General features: G+C 42.9%; 1 protein-coding gene across 9 annotated transcripts in view; it reads left to right on the top strand.

Annotated features, from left to right (window-relative positions):
- Positions 1-17063, top strand: part of ADGRL3 (adhesion G protein-coupled receptor L3) — a 524212-nt gene that overhangs the window by 430906 nt on the left and 76243 nt on the right. For 8 of the 9 annotated variants that reach the window (XM_054202410.1, XM_054202409.1, XM_054202401.1 and 5 more), the window contains 4 exons: positions 11259-11442; positions 12260-12382; positions 14357-14565; positions 15256-15432. In XM_054202410.1, the coding sequence (XP_054058385.1) occupies positions 11259-11442; positions 12260-12382; positions 14357-14565; positions 15256-15432 (693 nt within the window). The remainder of the gene's footprint in view (positions 1-11258; positions 11443-12259; positions 12383-14356; positions 14566-15255; positions 15433-17063) is intronic. The other variant, XM_054202406.1, reaches the window with a different exon arrangement.

Here is a 17063-nt window from a genome sequence, read left to right as displayed (position 1 = left end):
ATTGCCTGAGCTGTTTAGTATAAATGTGGACAAAGCTGGTAAATATACTGAAGAGGACAGTCCTGTAATGGAGGGCTTGAAGAATGAATTGGGTGACCTAATTGAACCTTTAGAGCTCTGCTTTGTATTATATGGAGGTAAAGTAATGTATCTGGACATATTTTCATACAGTATGTTTCCATTTGGAAAATCATGTAGCTAAAGTCATCAAAAAATCTTGTGAGTGAAAGTTTGTGGTAGCAATTAAATGTTACTGCAGATATTCCTGTTACAGGCCACTTATCCTTTACCAGGAAGTAAGATGTCTGGGCCGGCTAAGTCAATTTAGCAGAATTTTTTTCAACAAGCCTTAAATAGTGAAATCCTGGACTTTTTGAAGTCAATGGGAGATGGGTAGTCACTGGGAAATATGCCACTGATGGCAGAGAAATAGAGTTTTCAATCTTGCTGACATGATCTCCTTGTGCTGATCCCATTGTTGTGAAGAACATCCATGGCTGAATTTGGCTCACAGGGCTCAAAGTGTACCTTCAGTCCAGTGCTCCCTAGACAAAGGAAAGTATGGTACAAAGTTTAGGTGAGAAATGTCCAGCAATTATATATATCAAAAGTGCAATTGAGAAAAGGTGGATTTTGGGGAGGAAGAGCATGACTTGAGAAGATAACAGTTGCCAGATTTAGTCTTACTGTTTTCTTTGGGCTGACAAATTTAAGTAGTCATGACAGAGCCCCTGTAGCGATTGGGTGGAAAATCCTCTTGAACCAAATTTAAATTAATATAAATAAGTATGTAAAACCGATCTGGAAATTTTGCGAGTTATTCAAATGTGAGACTGGGAATGCCGTATCAGATTATCATCACATCTCGCTGGGTAACTTTATAATTAAAACAAATATTGATTTAATTTGCGCAGTGTCACAATATTTGTTGAGTTAAAAGTTCAGGGATTTTATTTACTGGAGACATAGGTTACAAATGCTGCTCCTTTAATTGCAAGTGTGGTAAATGATCTTTTTAGTCTCAAAAATCCAACAAGAACCAACCCAACAGGTGATGTGATAAGTACATATTAATACAATGACTGGACAATTGCTGGGAGATCTTTCAGTCACGGTGATATTCAAGAAACTGGGCTGTAAAGATATTTGAGAAACATATGGACTGTAATTCGTGATACTAAGAGTCAACTTAGGCTGAGCTGACCAAGGTGAATATCCAAGATGGATGGAGTGAGTTGCCTCGGAAAGGTGCTCCGTTAGCTAAGGAGAGCTTGGCCCTGATGCGTGGCTTTTTGGAGAGCAGAGATCAATATCTCTCGCGCCCGCCTTTCTGCAGTGCACTGTTCTTGCACTCTATTTTGGGAAAGGGATGGAAGAGTCATCGTGTGGAAGAATGAGTCACAATGGGTGACGCATTTGATTAGCATAGCTTCGTTTGGTGACTGGTGTATGTGACGTAAGCCGGTACGAATTTTCTGTAATTTTTTCAGAATTGATATTTGTTTATTTTCCGAAGGCATTTCTTCTTAAACTGAAGCACTGGACTTGTAGAAAACACAATACGTTTGTCTTTTGGGGGCTGTGAAACTGGGTTTGGTGTTACAGATTTCTTCCATGCCCTTCAGCAAGTGGCACATGCTCATTATTTCTTAGCTCCTCAACTTAAAATGCCATGGGTATGATTCACCTGGCCTCTGGGAAAGGAGGAGGGGTAATAAAGAAAAAAAAAAAAAAAAAAGGCTTGAGTGCTCAGCTATTGCAGTAAGTAAGGCCATATTAACAAACTTAAAAAAAAAATAGAGAATTTTGCTGTAAGATTTAGTGGCTGGAAACAGAAGCTTTAATAAAGGCTCATACCACGTCTGGGCATGTAGAGTTTTTGTCACACACATGCACCTGATTGGAAAATCTGAGCTCGCCTCCTTGCTTCACTTGGATTTGTGGGCTGGAACTCTCTCTGGGGCACCATGAGGCCGATGAATTTCCCTGTGGGGCCAGCCAGTGGCTTCTTCCCATTTGCATGCTGCATGCATGCTGCATTTGGGATGCAGATCTCAGAAGACAAAATCTTCACAGCGTTCCTATTCATGTTGTTGTTGGGGTTTTTTTATTTATTTATTTTTTAAAGCCAGTCTCTGTGGCTTCTAAGCAGGAGGCTGGTGAATACAATAGATAGCCTGAGTGGCAGCTTTGTGGGAAGGGTGGAAGGGAGGCAGCAAAGTGTTGCTTTTGCAGCATTTTCCTGGTCTAATGATGTTTGCTGCTCTGGTTCCTGCCGTCTTCTGGGCTGTGCTGTAAATCAGCTTACCCTTTTTTGTAATTCTGTGTTTGTCTGTACGGCAAATGGGTAAGATTATGGAGGTGCCACCCGCTCTGTGAAGATGACAAGAGCTTCTGGGTGCAGGTGTCATCGGAGCCACCGATGAGCCGATGCAGATTCCAGGTAGCGCAGACAGTGGTGGGTGGTTGCAGTCAGAGTTGTCCTTCTGGTTCTTCTGGAAGTTTTCTGAATGCTTCGTGCTTGTAATGTGGGCTGTTTGAATTGCTGTACTAAGCAAAAAATGAAAGGCTTTCCTCAGAGGATTCAAGGCATTAAGTTTAGAGCAGAGTAGAAGAGACTGTTTTTTTTCTTTGCTAACCTAGTAGCTCTCGGCAGATAAAAGGTGCATCTGGGACTTAGCCAGTACTATTTAAAGCGGATTAATTCTGTTTGTCCCACTTCTCTCTGGCTTGCATGGCTGGTCCCAACTTCCATGAAGACTAAACGAAAGAAACTTGTAGCTCTGAGAGGGAGCATAAATTGAATTATGCTGTGTTTATTTGTGTTCTTGTTGTGCCTGTGACAAGAAAGACTCTAACCTCCGTTTATGTAGAAAGGGGCAAATTAATGAGGATTTTCAAGTTCCTTGTTTGGTCATTTAATTGGCTGTATGACAAAGAGCTCCGCAGTGCGTGTCAAACAACTTTCAGGGTCCTCTAATGATTTGCGCATTGCTCGACTCCTGATGCTGTTCTGCAGGGCCTGTCAGGCGAGGTATCGTTGTTAAAGTGGCTGGAATAAATTGGCTAGCAGTGTGCATACAATGTCGTATATTAACTATAGCTACAGGGAGTACTTTTAGCAGCTTTTTCAAGAGATCGAGATGTTTGCCCATCAGCATCAAAGTGCCCCAAACTTTCATTTAATATAATTAAAAGGACATCTGAAAGAAGTGTGACTCACAGTGGGGTTCTGTGGTTTGGTAGCCCTTTGTTAAAACTCTGTGAACTTAATATACTTCACAGCTTGAGAAACCTGCACTTGATTTGTGTCAGCAAGAGCGAAACTAGAAATCCCCACCCTGCGTGTTTCTGCCTTGGTGAGCCCGTTGTTAGGGGAGAGGAGGATCAAAGTAGCAGCCTTTGGTTTCTCACCAGGCTCCAAAATTCTTCGCATAAATGTTAAAGAAGGAAGGTGACCACGTATTCCTCTGCCTACAACTGAGCTACATCTATGGTTCTGTGCCCCCATGTAACGTAGCAAAACTGAGAAAAAAAATCATAGCTTTTTCTGCATTGCTATGTGCTTACTCTCTGCTTTAGGCTGAATCAGTCCTGGAATCTGGTGGCGCTGGTAAAAAGTCTCAATATAGATTGCCACGGAGGTCAGTGGGAGATATCCCTTTGATTTGGACCATTGAAAGAAGGGATGAGTCTCATGGGCTCCCTAGGAGTTCCCTTAAAGGCTGTGGATAGTCTGTCAAAGAGGAATTTCCCGTTTGCAAGCCATTTTCCTTTCTTGCTACAGCTTTGCTCACTTCCCCAGTGTGATTACCGTAGCGGTTGCTTGTATAGTCTCAAATCCCGAACAGTAGGACAGCAAATACAGATGATTCATAAATGCAGTTCTCAGCTTACTCTGCGGGGAAGATCTCATTAGATGAAATAGATCGTATGTTATTTCCTTCTTCCCAATCAATTCCTTTTATTTCAGTCCTACAGATGCCTTCTGACCTTAAAATATTCTTCCTCGTATACTAAGCAAAGCAAAACCATAACCTGTAATTTGTAACCTTGTTCTGTTTCTCAGATCTCCTATTTTTTTGTGTGCTCTCATTAGGAGATTATTGGTAGTTCAAGGCCAAGACTGCAAACCTTGCATGCCGAGTGTAAGATCATTAATTCCATGGTTAAGCATTTTGTAGATGGCCTAATTTTAATAAAGGTCAGTGCCTTTCTTCTCACTGCAGTGTGTTCTCAGCGCCACTGAAATTCAGGCCATTTCTGAGTCAGTAGAGTTCCAGTAGCCACAGCATAAATATTTGCTGTAGAGTTGAAAAGAGAAGGTTGCATGCTCTTTCTTGAGAGCCTTTGATCTCAATCTGTGGGGCAATTTTAGAAATTCCTCTGTGAGGTCGGAGGAGGATCTTCTCTTGCCTTTGCCATGAGTAGTAGGTTTTGACTCAGTTTGCCAAAACTGATACCACCGGTTGCCAATCACTACTCTGGTACTAGATGTAGGCTAGTGTTTCTGGCTTAGTTATGAAGGCAGAAGTGGAAATTAGCAATAGATATTCTAAAGATTTATTTATTTTTAAGTACCCATTGAGGTTCAGCTAGTTTCAGTCTAAATATGCGTTTGTCCAATTCATTGAATATTATAATTGGTTTGTAATGACCTTATTGCTTTGTAAAAAGGCTTAGACAGTGGCTGGGCTTCCCTGTGAGAAATTGCCTCCAGTGTGCTTACTTATGCTTTGACCACAGACAAATTTTAATTTTGAATTAAAAGAATAAATGATAAGGTGAAAAAACGTCTGAGAGTCAAGAGTCTTGTCAGACAGATTTGAAGGCACTTCTCAGCTAAGAAGTAGGATTTAATGCCATAATTTAGCCAAAATGACGTTTTCCATGTTTATGAAGCTGAAGAAATAACTCGAAGTCCCACAGAGTGGATGACTGTTCCGGTTTGATGACCCCTGTGTAGTGGGATCGGGGTGCTGTTTATTTACCACTCTAAAAAGACACCTCATTTCCTGAGCTGGTCCCATTCAATGCAATAACCTTGCCAGAAGCGGGTCCTTGCATGTCCGGTTCCACGCTTTCATGCTGGTCCTCTTCTGCAGGGCCCATTCTGGCTGCACCGGGTACATTCAGAGTTAATGGGAGCTTCTCTTGTACTGGTGCTTTTTCTGGTGAGAGGCAAGAATTACACAGCTTCCAGCAGAACTTGCCATCAATGGCATTAATTGTGCCTTCAACTCAATTAGTCTGAAGGCTTGCAAATATTGATAGCTTAAGAAAAGGTTTTGTTTTAGCACTGGGTATTTCATATGAATACAGAGCAAAACCAGGTGTTCTTGAGCAAGGAAGCAGGGAAGCTTTTTTAAAGAACCACCACTTTCCAGCAGGAAAAAGGGAAAAAGAACACAATGTGATCATTGAACCATATCCACATTTCAGTGCATCTGCTGTCTGACAGGTTTTTCGTTTTCACTGTGCACTGTGGACCTGAAAGGGGTTTTGTGCTTTTTTTCTCCACTGATTTGCTGTAAAACCTCAAGCTGCTATTAAAAAGTGGGCTAGTAATGTTTTTGCATGCTTCAAGTGAAGATAATGTTGCGCTCGTATTGGAGCAGTACCTGGAGACCTCAGGCAGGACCAGAACCTCAAGACGAAAAGCTCAGCCCGAGGCTGTGTCTGTGTGATTGCACTCTACAGTCTGAGCGCTGCTGTCCTCAGAAAGGGTGAGCAGACCTTTTTTGATGAGGCTGTGCCAGTGAACACCTTTGGAACAGGTGTAACTGTACAAGCACTGCTTATTTCATGCACCAGCCGTGATTGTAGTCTACCGATGCAAAGCACAGCCTTGTTGCTGTAGCTCCTACTATCCTAATTTTGAAAATGCATTGCAGGAAATGTTCCTGTGAGATCAAGGAAGACAAGTATGAGCAGTATGAAAAAAGGGCTTTAAAAGTTAAAAAAAAAAAAGATACATTTTAATTAGAGATGTCGTTGCATAGGTGATGCTTTAATGCCGCGTGCCACTGTCCTCATTCTCCCAAAGCTGTTATCAGAGGTAAGATCTTGATGTAGGTTCCATGTGAAATAATGTATGTGGTGTGTTCAGTCTCCTCTTAAGGAGGTGCTCCTTTGTAAGGAAGGACAGACTGCATATTTGAAAATTACTCAGCATAAGGATTCAACCAATATTGCCTGTAGGGCCTGCTGGTATTCACTGCCATGAAGCAATGTTTTCTCCAGTCGTAAGTTTGTTGGGGTTTTTGTTCTTCCATCAGCTGCTTTGCAAGAGGCCAAAATGAACAGTAGAGGTTTAGAGAGGTCCTAACTCTAGGAGAGCTGCTGGTTTTCTAAGGTTAGGGTTGCTGCACTTAAGCACCATGGCACAATGCAGTCTGGTCCCAAATTTGGCTGTGAGATGAGTATGTCTAACATCTCTTAGTGATTTCCAGTGTTGACTCCCAATTAAAGACAGATTTTACATTACAGAAGTCAAAGAGCAGTGCCTTGGATGTTGGTATGGTGAGAGATAAACAAATGGATGTGGTATCACTGGATATATGCTCCACTCCTAGGTTTAAACTGTGTGTCACATAGCCAGATATTCTCACCAGACATTTCTATCGGTGGAGAAGCTAAAAGTAAACAAACAAGCAAAATTCAGTTTTACAGAATGAAGCAGCTGTCGCAAAGGAAATCAATGCGATATGTACAATTGGCCTTTTAGTGATGTATGATTACTGTAAGACTCCTAATTAGTTGCCTTTTGACAATACATCTTTTAATACCAATTTGTAAGTGTCTGAGAAAGAAGGTTTACATTTTGTTTCTGTTTTGTAACCTCAGGACAAAATCAAGAAACCATGAGCATATGCCCTTATTCGGGGGAAAAATGTACACTCTGTGGTGCTATATAACCGCATAATGAAAGGGATCACCATCACGGGATTTGTCCTTTATGCTTGGCAAGTTCTTGCTCTTCTCTCAATGTCCGATTGTAGCCACTGCTGGAGTCTTAAAAGGTCCACTGAGTCTAATATTCGATTCTCTTTACGTGCTCATATTAAGGGGTTTGGCTTTGCATGTATAGGTACCCTGATATCAGAGACAGCATACAGTAACACCTACGTATCTCAGGATAGAAAGGCAGATGGAAAGTCTTCCTTCTTGGCTCCCTTCTACCATGCCTTTCTTCCCTTGTTTGATCTTAGGCTACAAACAAGCAAGCTATGCCTTGTGAAAGCTTTCCCTTGATGTCATTTGAGTTACTTTTGTCCTTCCCCTGGGCATATGTGTGCTTCTGCTGCCTGTTCAATAAGCCCTAGCAACCGTGGCATTGATTTGGTGCCATACTGTGGGCGACATTGAGGTATGCTTGGGCTCCAAGCCCCGCATTTTTATTTTGCATGTGGCTTGCAGGGACGCTTTGGAAATTGTTCCTCGAGTTGAGCTGCATTTGGAAGAGGGATCAGGCAGGGGAGGAGAAGAAAACCACAGCAGAGGAACTCCTTTAGCTTGGAAAACAAGGATAGGGTCTTCGGGGAGGTAGACATGCAGCATCCTTTAATAGGTGTTGGGTTCTTCAGGGATAGGATTAATCTCACATGACTTTGGGCACCTGAATGGGGATAGTGCTTGCTGTAGTTCCTTCTGCTTTCAGTGGGGAGAGAAAGCAGAGAGCATCTGGGCTCCCGACTTGGCTGCATGTTAAATTCTTGAAGTGAGGTGGGGTGAAACTAGTTCAGAACTTTGCTAGCTCCCACTGAAAGTCCTCACCTTTATCAGGATCACCAGGGATCTCAGATAAAACCTATCACGCCATCAGCTCCCAAGCACGCCTGTCTCATGCCTTCTTCATTTCAAAAGTCCTTTGTCAGGGCTAACCCTCCTTCTGCTGGTCACTGAGAGGCTTTTGCGGGAGCTTGGCATTGCTGTTTCTTCTGTGCTGGAGCTTCATCAGACCACAAAGTCATTGGAGCAGGTGCCAAACCCACGTAAACCGTGACAGCTCAGCTTAAATGTAAAGACACAGGCCAGTCCTTGTCCCTTGTGCCTGCCTTCCTACACTTCCCACTCCCCTGCCCAACTTTTCCCAGTTGGCATCTCTGTCTCAAGAGACACTGTTGCTTTAACAGCTGTTTTGTTTCATTTAAACACCTACCTCAGCTCCCGTCCAAAATGCAAACATTTCATTAGCACCTCATCTCCTTGGCTTCAGCCCGCAGCACTCAGCCATAATGAAGTGCTGCACTCATAAATATAATGCGGGGAACACTTGATTAATGCACTGAGACAGGTGAGGGGAATGACCCTCTGGGAAAAACCATGGGCTAAATACATCTTGGATGTAATGCCAATGAAGACAGTCTCCCAGCTTTGTTCAGATACGCGCTAAGGACCTGACTCAAAGTCCTTGGAAATCTTTTTGGAACTTTTGCGTCAGACCCCAGATCCAAAGTGATGTGAAGGGGCTGGTTTCAGGTTAGTCACTTCATGAGGATGGATGCTCACCAGCACCGCGTCCACTGGGTGGGGCGTTCACATTTTGCAGGAGGCGGCACATTATGCCTTATGGGTGTTCTCTCTCAAACTTTGCACGCGTACATGCACACACATTTTAAAAAATATATTTAAAATAAAAAATGCAATAGCTAGAACACTTTTTCTGGGTAAAAATCCTTGCAGCAGATGCGTAACACAAATATTTCAGCATGTTTCATGTTTTGACAAATAGGCATTCCCTTTCTGTCCAGAGCCAGGAGCTGGATCTACTGCAAAGACTCTATCCCCCGTTCAGATATTGATAAAAGTATCCAGGATGTTGTTTTAACAGAGATTTAAAGACACCATTAGTAGCTGAGCTAAATGGAAGTAAGGCAAATTGTAGTCGGTGTGATAACATTGAAAGGGGAGAAAAATCCTCATTTTCTGCTTTCCATGAATAAAAGAACTTTGCAAGAAAACACTGTGTTGTGTAGAATTTGCACAGCAAAATAGTCAAGCTTTTTGGTCACTGGAGAAGAATACTACCTCCTTTTTGCCTGTAAAAAGATAAGCTACCAAAGTAAACTACAGAATTTTATTAAGAGCTGGAGATCAGGCTTCCAGATTATAAAGCACCAAAACAACCCCACTTAAATGCTATGGATTTTTAGTATTTCTTCTTGACTACTAAAGTCAACCAGCTTTTCGTGTGCACATATTAAATGTGTTAAAGATGATTTTTAGACTATTTAGGAAAATCAGTTTAATAATCAGTTTAAGAAATTTATTTATGGTTAATAAGTTCCACTTAACAGCAAATGAGAAAGGGATTCCAGTCCTGGATTGTAAAGGCTTGACAGCAAAATGATTTCTGCATAGCTCTAGAGGACAAGATTGTCACCTATTTTGGTTTGCTTCGGTGGTTGAAGCGTGAGTTACTCCATACTTTGGGAAACCAAGCTGTAAGGTTGTCTAATAATGTCTAGAAATGTTGTCTAATAGAGTGACCGGGGCAGTAGCTGCCAGGGCGGGGAAGATCTGTTTAAGGTACAGGAGAGGTTTGGCACAAGAACAAATGAGTTAATTGATCATTAATAAAGGTAGGTTGGCGAGTACAGAGCTTTGTACTGTCAGAGGAGCCTGATTCTGGCTCAGTCTTCCAAGAGGAACCATGGTGGTATGAGAAACCTTCCAACCTCAAGGATATTTAGGACTAAGATGTACATGGCAACATCTCAGTGAAATGTCTTTGCTGGGATTAAAAGCATCAGCAGTGGCAGGTCTATCTGTCTTTGCTTCCCCTTGAACCCTGCCACAATTGAAATTTTTTTGAAGGTCACCTGGATATAGCAATAAAACAAAATTCTGGTTTGATGTGATTATATTCTCCCATTGCACATTTGTATCTGACCATGGCTGGTGAGTGAGTCTGGATGCCCCACACTCTCTGTGCCACGTGTTGCCATTGTAACACTCCTCCTGAGGGCTCTGCTGTGAGAAAGGGCCATGCCATTATCTTCTTTTCACACGTCATGTTGTGCAGGAAGGTTTAGAAACACTGTCAGGAGTAAATACTGAAGTATTTCCATGAAAGTGACCCCTTGGGGCATCCTTTAGGCTTGCAACATGTTGAAATCCCATGGGACTGTCCTTGCTTTGCATGAAAGAGGTGTGGGTCTGATGCCTACGTATTCAGCGTGCAGAAATAGATGAAGAACAGCAGCTTCATCCTAAAGGAAAGGTTGGTTTCTTCAGTCAGCTTAGCTGGCTGTGGAGGTGTTTCTTTGTGGGGCAGGCCTGCCTGGTGGCTAGACGCTAACCAACAGAAAAAAGCACGATCAAAGTATCTTTTTTTTTTTTTTCCCCGTTTTCCTCTGCACAAGGAGTTCTACCAACTGGTACAGCTGGTCTCATTAAAAAACGCTAGCTGGAAGGTAGTTGAGTCAGCTCTGGTTAGTAACTGAGAGGGAATTTTAGGCTGAGCAAAACCTTCAGGTTGGGTAAGCTCTACTGCTGTAATTTTGCAATCATGAGGCCAGCGTGGTTTCGTGTGATCCTGGATGCGCATCCAGATTAACCTGTGGGAAGTTCTCCACGGGAGAGCTCTTTGTGCGTGGCAGCCCAGGGCAGAAGGTGCGCCGCAGGAGGGACTGAAGTTGTTACTGCGGGGCTGACTCCTTCCTGAACGGAGTGATTTGAAATGTAGTGTCTTAACTAAATCTCTACAGGCACCTGCTGCTTCTCTGGATGAAGTGGCGCAACTCAACTAATCTCTGTCTTCATGACTGCTTGCCAGAGGTTATGTGGTGGGAAACACTCAAGGAGCACAGCCCTTGCAGATATTAAATACCTTCCTTGGGTGCCCCAGCCCTGCTCTTGAATTCTGGTGCTGCAGGGAGCAGCAACCTGCTTCACAGATGGGTTTTGAAATCTATTTTCCTGCACATTTCCTTAATGATTTCCTCATCTCCCTTCCACCCCTGCGAGCCCTAATTCCTTCTTACTCCAAGCCCAGAGCTGCTGATCATGGAAGCAGAAAAGCGCTATTCCCAGCCTGCATTTAGAATAAAATCAACATTTCTTCCCTCTCCTTTCTGATGGGATAAATGATGCCTAACTCCATTGCAGGCTGCCCCATTGGGTGGGGAAATGAGATGGTGTCCTCTCCCTATATATTGATATGTGTGGAGGATGGGACTGAGCATATGTCAGAGGTCTGGATGGTGCTTTAGGTTCTCTGGAGCCCTTTCTCACTCGATCCCTCTCCTTTGCAGGCCATGGTGGAGACAGTGAACAACCTCCTGCAGCCACAGGCTCTGAATGCGTGGAGGGACCTGAATGCAAGCGAACAGCAGCGCGCAGCCACCAAGTTACTCGACACTGTGGAGGACAGTGCCTTCGTGCTGGCTGATAACCTGCTGAAGACAGACATCGTCCGGGAAAATACTGACAATATCCGTAAGGGACAGATCCCATAAATACCGAAAGCAGCCGGAGGGAGAGTAAAGGCTGGGAAATCTGGCTCTGGTCTTGGCCCCTAGGTTAACTGGGGAGCAATTTGTTAGATATGTCTTAGTCCTTTATCTGAAGGACTTAAAAGTCTTTCCAAAAAAGCCTAAAGGAATAAGGCAGCTCTCTACCCTTGAAATCCCATTGAAAATGAGCACCTAACCTGCCTTTATTAGTCCTGTTTTGAGGGCAAAATCTGCGCTAGAGCAATGAGAGCACAGCTTCACAGGGAGATTGTTCATCGTAATGCAATTGTGTTTCATTTCATACAAATTTGTGTCTTTATTTGGCTGATTGTTGATTTTAATTAAAAAACAAGCATGATGGAAAGCACCAGCACTCCCACTGTGCATATGTAAAATGAGAACAACTCTTCTTTCTATTTCCATGAATACAGATCCTGAGCACTGTTAACATCTACGGAAAGTACCAATCGCCAGTGGCAAAGAAGTAGCATTTTCAAATTTTCATTTTAACCATTGTCCTTAATATCCTGAGGTTCTTGTTTACAAGAACTGGTTGTATTTGTCTTCCACGGAGAGTAAAATTTATTTGCCTTTTTTTTTTTCTTTTAATTAAGTTTAAAACTTCTTCAGGGCAAAGATTTAAAAAGAAATAGGAGCCCAAACAGAGTCTAGCATGAAACATTGTAAGTTGATTCCTCTGCTCTCAGATGGTCTGGAACACCATTTTGTAGCTTTGAAGTATCATATCGAAGATGATTTCGGTAGAGATTTTTCTTAGTGTCGGTCTCTCTTGCAAACAGAGCTGGAAGTTGCGAGACTTAGCACAGATGGAAATCTGGAAGATCTGAAGTTTCCCCAGAACATGGGCCATGGGAGCGCCATTCAGCTGTCAGCAAATACCTTGAAACAAAATGGTCGAAACGGTAGGTTTAATCGCTATGTTAATATCTAAATTAACAGTAGCATCAGTTGCTCATGCCCTTGACTGTAAGCTAAGTTGACTGACTGGGAAGGTATTATATTGCTAAGCGATTCACAGCCTTCAAAAGTATGACGTGCTGGTAAAAATACATCAGATCCTTGAATGATGTGGCTGTTGGGGCACAGCGCTGAGTCCAGAGAAGTGCTTTTAGCTGCTGTTGTCTGCAGTAGGAGGCTTCAGGTGGGATAAGAGGCTTGTTTAAGTAAACTGCTTCACAGTGGGGCACTATACAAATATCTGAAAAGGGAGGGGGAAGGAACAATAGTAGCAAATATTAATAATGCACCAACATGGCAGAAAAGGTTGATTAAATGTTATGAGTCTAAATCTTCAGTGCCTTTCTCTCTGAAGCTTATGAACCTCCTGATACAGCATAAATTAAAGATGATGTTATATGTGGATGGTCTTCATGCTGCCAAGCCATTTACTTCCAGAATAGGAATTTGAGAAGACACATTTGTTGGTCTCTACAGCCCTGCTATAGACCAACTTCGAACTCCCAGGCTTTCTACTAATGGGCCTAACACGCTTCTATTTCTGAGTTCCTTTAAAATTTAACCTGTATGCAGGGGAAGGCACTCTAGTACGGGCTTTGGTCACTGCAGGCAAAACAGGGAGAGATAGGGCAGTACTACAGCCAGACCAGATGCATTAAAACCGCCAAAATGGCAGTTAAAACTGCCAAAAATTTCTGACAACTGTTGAGAGAAACGTTTAGTCTGGTGGTTCAGAAAGAAAGTTTTGCCATTGGCTTCCTTGGTGGGGTTTGGTATCTTTGCGCGCAGGATTTAAAGAGAAGTATTTCTTTTAGAGACAGTGTAAAACCCAAGATGCGTAGCAAAACTCCAGGCAGGAGTTTCAGTCCGCTGGTGAGCTTTGGAGATTTGTAGGGAAAGAGAAACTGTGTCAGCAGTGAGGAAGGGGAATTCTGTATTTCTAAACACGGTGTCACTGGAGTTCTGGTCAAATCAGGAGAATCCCATCAATTTGCATCAGGTTGACACCCACCTGGAGGTCACCAAAGAGCTAGAAATAGAATTATAGTAGAAGGATTGAGGTTGGGAGGGACCTTTGGAGTCATCAGTGCTTCACCTTCCTCAGAAGCTGGGGTGATTCCTATAGAAACAAAAAAATACCTTCCCACAATGAATACATATAAAGCCAAACTGATCACATTCAATTCTTATTTATAGCCTGTGAAATAATGTGCAAAACAGAAGGCAAACTGGATGGTTTCAGTTAAAAACAGTTGGCTGGTAGCCTGGGCTTTCTGCAGGCTCCCTGATGGTGTTTTTTTGTGGAAGAAGGGGCTATCTGATTGGCAAATTAAGAAAAGAAATATATATTATTAATGGAATTTCTGCAATTTTGTTTTACTCTTCATGTGAGATTGGAATTGTGTTGGAAAGTTTTGGATTCCTTCTCCCAGATTTGTCCTCACACTTTTCTGAGGTAGTCTTAATTTATTAATGGACTCTAATTATAGTTTTATACTGCATCTGTGCGACCCACCAGAATGGAACATGTTTCCCAAGCATAGCCTGGAGAACAAAGTGTTATGTCAGATGGGAAATGGACCACCTGGCCTCTTTTCTCTGGAGCCAGTTACACCCACTGACGCCAAAAATAAACCCACCTTCTCTGTCTGTCTTCCACTGGTCTGTTTGCACATAGAAGTTTGTTTTGAGAGAGGCAGCTCTGCCCTGCTTATCCATGGACCGCTTGTGCACCTCATGGTGCTCATTGGGATTGGCAGGAGGAGGCGAGTTCTCATATGCCATATCTTGGTCCTTTCACATTTTCTCAGAGAAGTTTTAAAGTTGGTTCAGAGAAGAGATTTGTCATCTGAAAAAAAAAACCAAAACAACAAACTATTGAGATAACCTGGATACATAACCTCTTACTGCTCTTCTAGGTGAAATCAGGGTAGCTTTTGTGCTGTACAACAACCTGGGCACCTATCTCTCCACGGAGAACGCCAGCATGAAGCTGGGAACAGAAGCAATGTCAACTAATCACTCTGTCATTGTCAACTCCCCTGTCATCACAGCAGCAATAAACAAAGAGTTCAGCAATAAGGTTTACCTAGCTGATCCCGTGGTGTTTACTGTCAAGCACATCAAGGTGAGTGAGCTCAAAAAGTGTTTCTTTTTTTTCCAATTTCTAAAACAAAGTGATGCAAAAGTTGGCTGATGTGAGGCCCCCAACAGTCCTTGATTAGATTTTGAATTATACATTTGTTCCTTTGCACTTTGTGTTACTTATGGAGAATGTCTCTTTTACATTACATTAATAAAAGTAAAGAAAGAGTCAGCTTTGAGCTGATGCCCATTGCTCAGTTGCTGACACACGTCATTCTGTAATTAAAAACTACCAATATATTAGAAAAGACCATAATATTATTTTATCATGGTGGCAGGGGATATTAGGAGAAAGTGGAATTACAGTGAAAGAGGACAGCTAGTCCTCCTGTTAGCCAAGCACAGTCATTACAAAAGTTGATTGCTTAAAGCAATTAATTTCTCTGCTCTGCAATGCAAATGAAGCAATCTGGTTTTGAAGAGCTGGATTTAGTCTATGGCTGAAATTAATCAAGAACAAAGAACTAAGTTTGCATTAGCAAAGAGAGCAGCAACAGTCTAACTTTCTCTGGCTATACGGCAAGTAATACTTGACTTATAAACCACTGCTGATTGTTTATCCAAAATTAAAGGGTGAGAGTTACAAAGTGCCTCTGGGAAAAAAAAAATAGCGCATTTAGAAATCTCTGAAACCCTATCATTTTTATTGCATTTATTAATTTCTTCCCTGCAGCAGTCAGAAGAAAATTTCAATCCAAACTGTTCATTCTGGAGCTATACAAAGCGTACAATGACAGGGTATTGGTCTACCCAGGGATGTCGCCTCCTGACAACTAACAAGACACACACCACATGCTCCTGCAATCACCTAACCAACTTTGCAGTCCTGATGGCACACGTGGAAGTTAAGGTAGGTGTTGCAGATTCAGAGGCTGCCCATGCACTGGGCAGGAAAAGTGGCCAATGTGACACCATTTTGTTACTGCAAATGGAGCTGAGCAGGGAAATCGCTGTGTGACAGTAGCTCTAACAGTAGAAACCATCTGGTGTAAATCTTCCTTCTGCTGTATGGTGAAACAGGAGATAGTCACACCAATGCAAAGCCTGTCTAGAGCTCCTGGCATGGGCAGCTCTCAGCTGAGGACGATGAGTGAGCAGAAGTAGCTGTTGCCACATACTTTGCTTACCGGTGCAGAACATCTCCTGGCTGGGTCCTTACTTGTGGGGTCCTCAGTGTGCCACCAGGGAGTAGTGAGCACCCTGGGTGGTGGGACAGAAGCATGCAGAGCTTGTGTCGTGGGGTGCAAGTTGTGTGTCCTGCTTATAGCAGCTGCAGATACACTGCCACACATGTTTGTGTAAGGTGCGTGTGTGGAGCCAAAAGTATTTTCCAGCTTCCAACTAGGGGAAAAGGATACATTCTCTATGTCTCACTATGTTACAGCGACCTACACGTAAAAGGGAAGTTCGTTATACCATCCTGCATGGACTGCAGTACACCTGCCCGCGGCCAGTAGGTGATCAGCTAGTTCGGTTGCCTGCATGTAGGTCCATGAGGTAATTCTGGCTTCCCACATGACTATCCCTGCGGGAGCTAAAGAAATACTCCTGAAAGTAGCGTTCCTCATGGTGGCAGTGGCTTGGGAAGTGAAGTGCACGTTTCAGATTTTATTCAAGAGCAGGAGAATGGTTGAGATGGTCCTCCATTTCCTGAGCTGTCTTCACTGTCTTTGGTTGAGAACAGTCTCAGCTGCCGTAGAAAGAAGAGGAGAAGTCCCTGTTGCCCAAAAGACTTTGGCCTAGTGATTTTCTGCGTTGCAGTGTCTCTGTTTCGTGTGCCTGGCAGTGCAGGATAATCCACGGTTCTGAGCTAGATATGAATCTGGCAGCTTCCATGCAGACAGAACATTTCAGAGCCACTTCCATGGCTGCATAACCACAAAAGCTATTATAGTTTTAAAAGACCTTTTCTCAAATAGTCTTCCAGTGTCACTCTTTTGTATATTTTTGTTTCACTTGATAATCTGAAGAGGAATGTGAAGAGCTGCAATAAAAATACATATTAAAGCACCGTCATGCATGAACAAAGCTCTGCAAAAAAAGAAATGGGAGCCTGGCAACACATTTGCCACAACAACTGGGTCTAGCTGAGAGGGGCATGGTAGGTATCCTGCTGCTGCAGGATGATATGTCCGTTGTATTCTGCAGGAGTCACTACCGGTCCAGGAGACATGCCATTAAATGGCTGTGGCATTATCCTGGGAGATGTCTGAAGAAATTGCCTATTCAGACCACATGTTTGCAAGTTAATGGCATTCTGCAGTCCGGGTCTATTTTTGCCAGTTTCCTAGAACCGCTTGAATTTTCCAGAGAAATGTGTGTTTGACTCATTGTCCCCTGCCTGGAGTTAACAGATATACCTAAGTCACTGAAATCAGAGGTTGCACCTGGGAAATGCAGATAGCTTTCCACTCCGCTGATGTGAATGTGGGCCATCCCTACTGCGTGGTGCAGATACAAGCTAGCACCGAACAAGCCTCT

This window comes from Rissa tridactyla, chromosome 5 (assembly GCF_028500815.1).
Source record: "Rissa tridactyla isolate bRisTri1 chromosome 5, bRisTri1.patW.cur.20221130, whole genome shotgun sequence".
Lineage (NCBI taxonomy): Eukaryota > Metazoa > Chordata > Aves > Charadriiformes > Laridae > Rissa > Rissa tridactyla.
The sequence above is the reverse complement of the archived record's forward strand: the minus strand, read 5'-3'. Positions and strand labels throughout refer to the sequence as shown.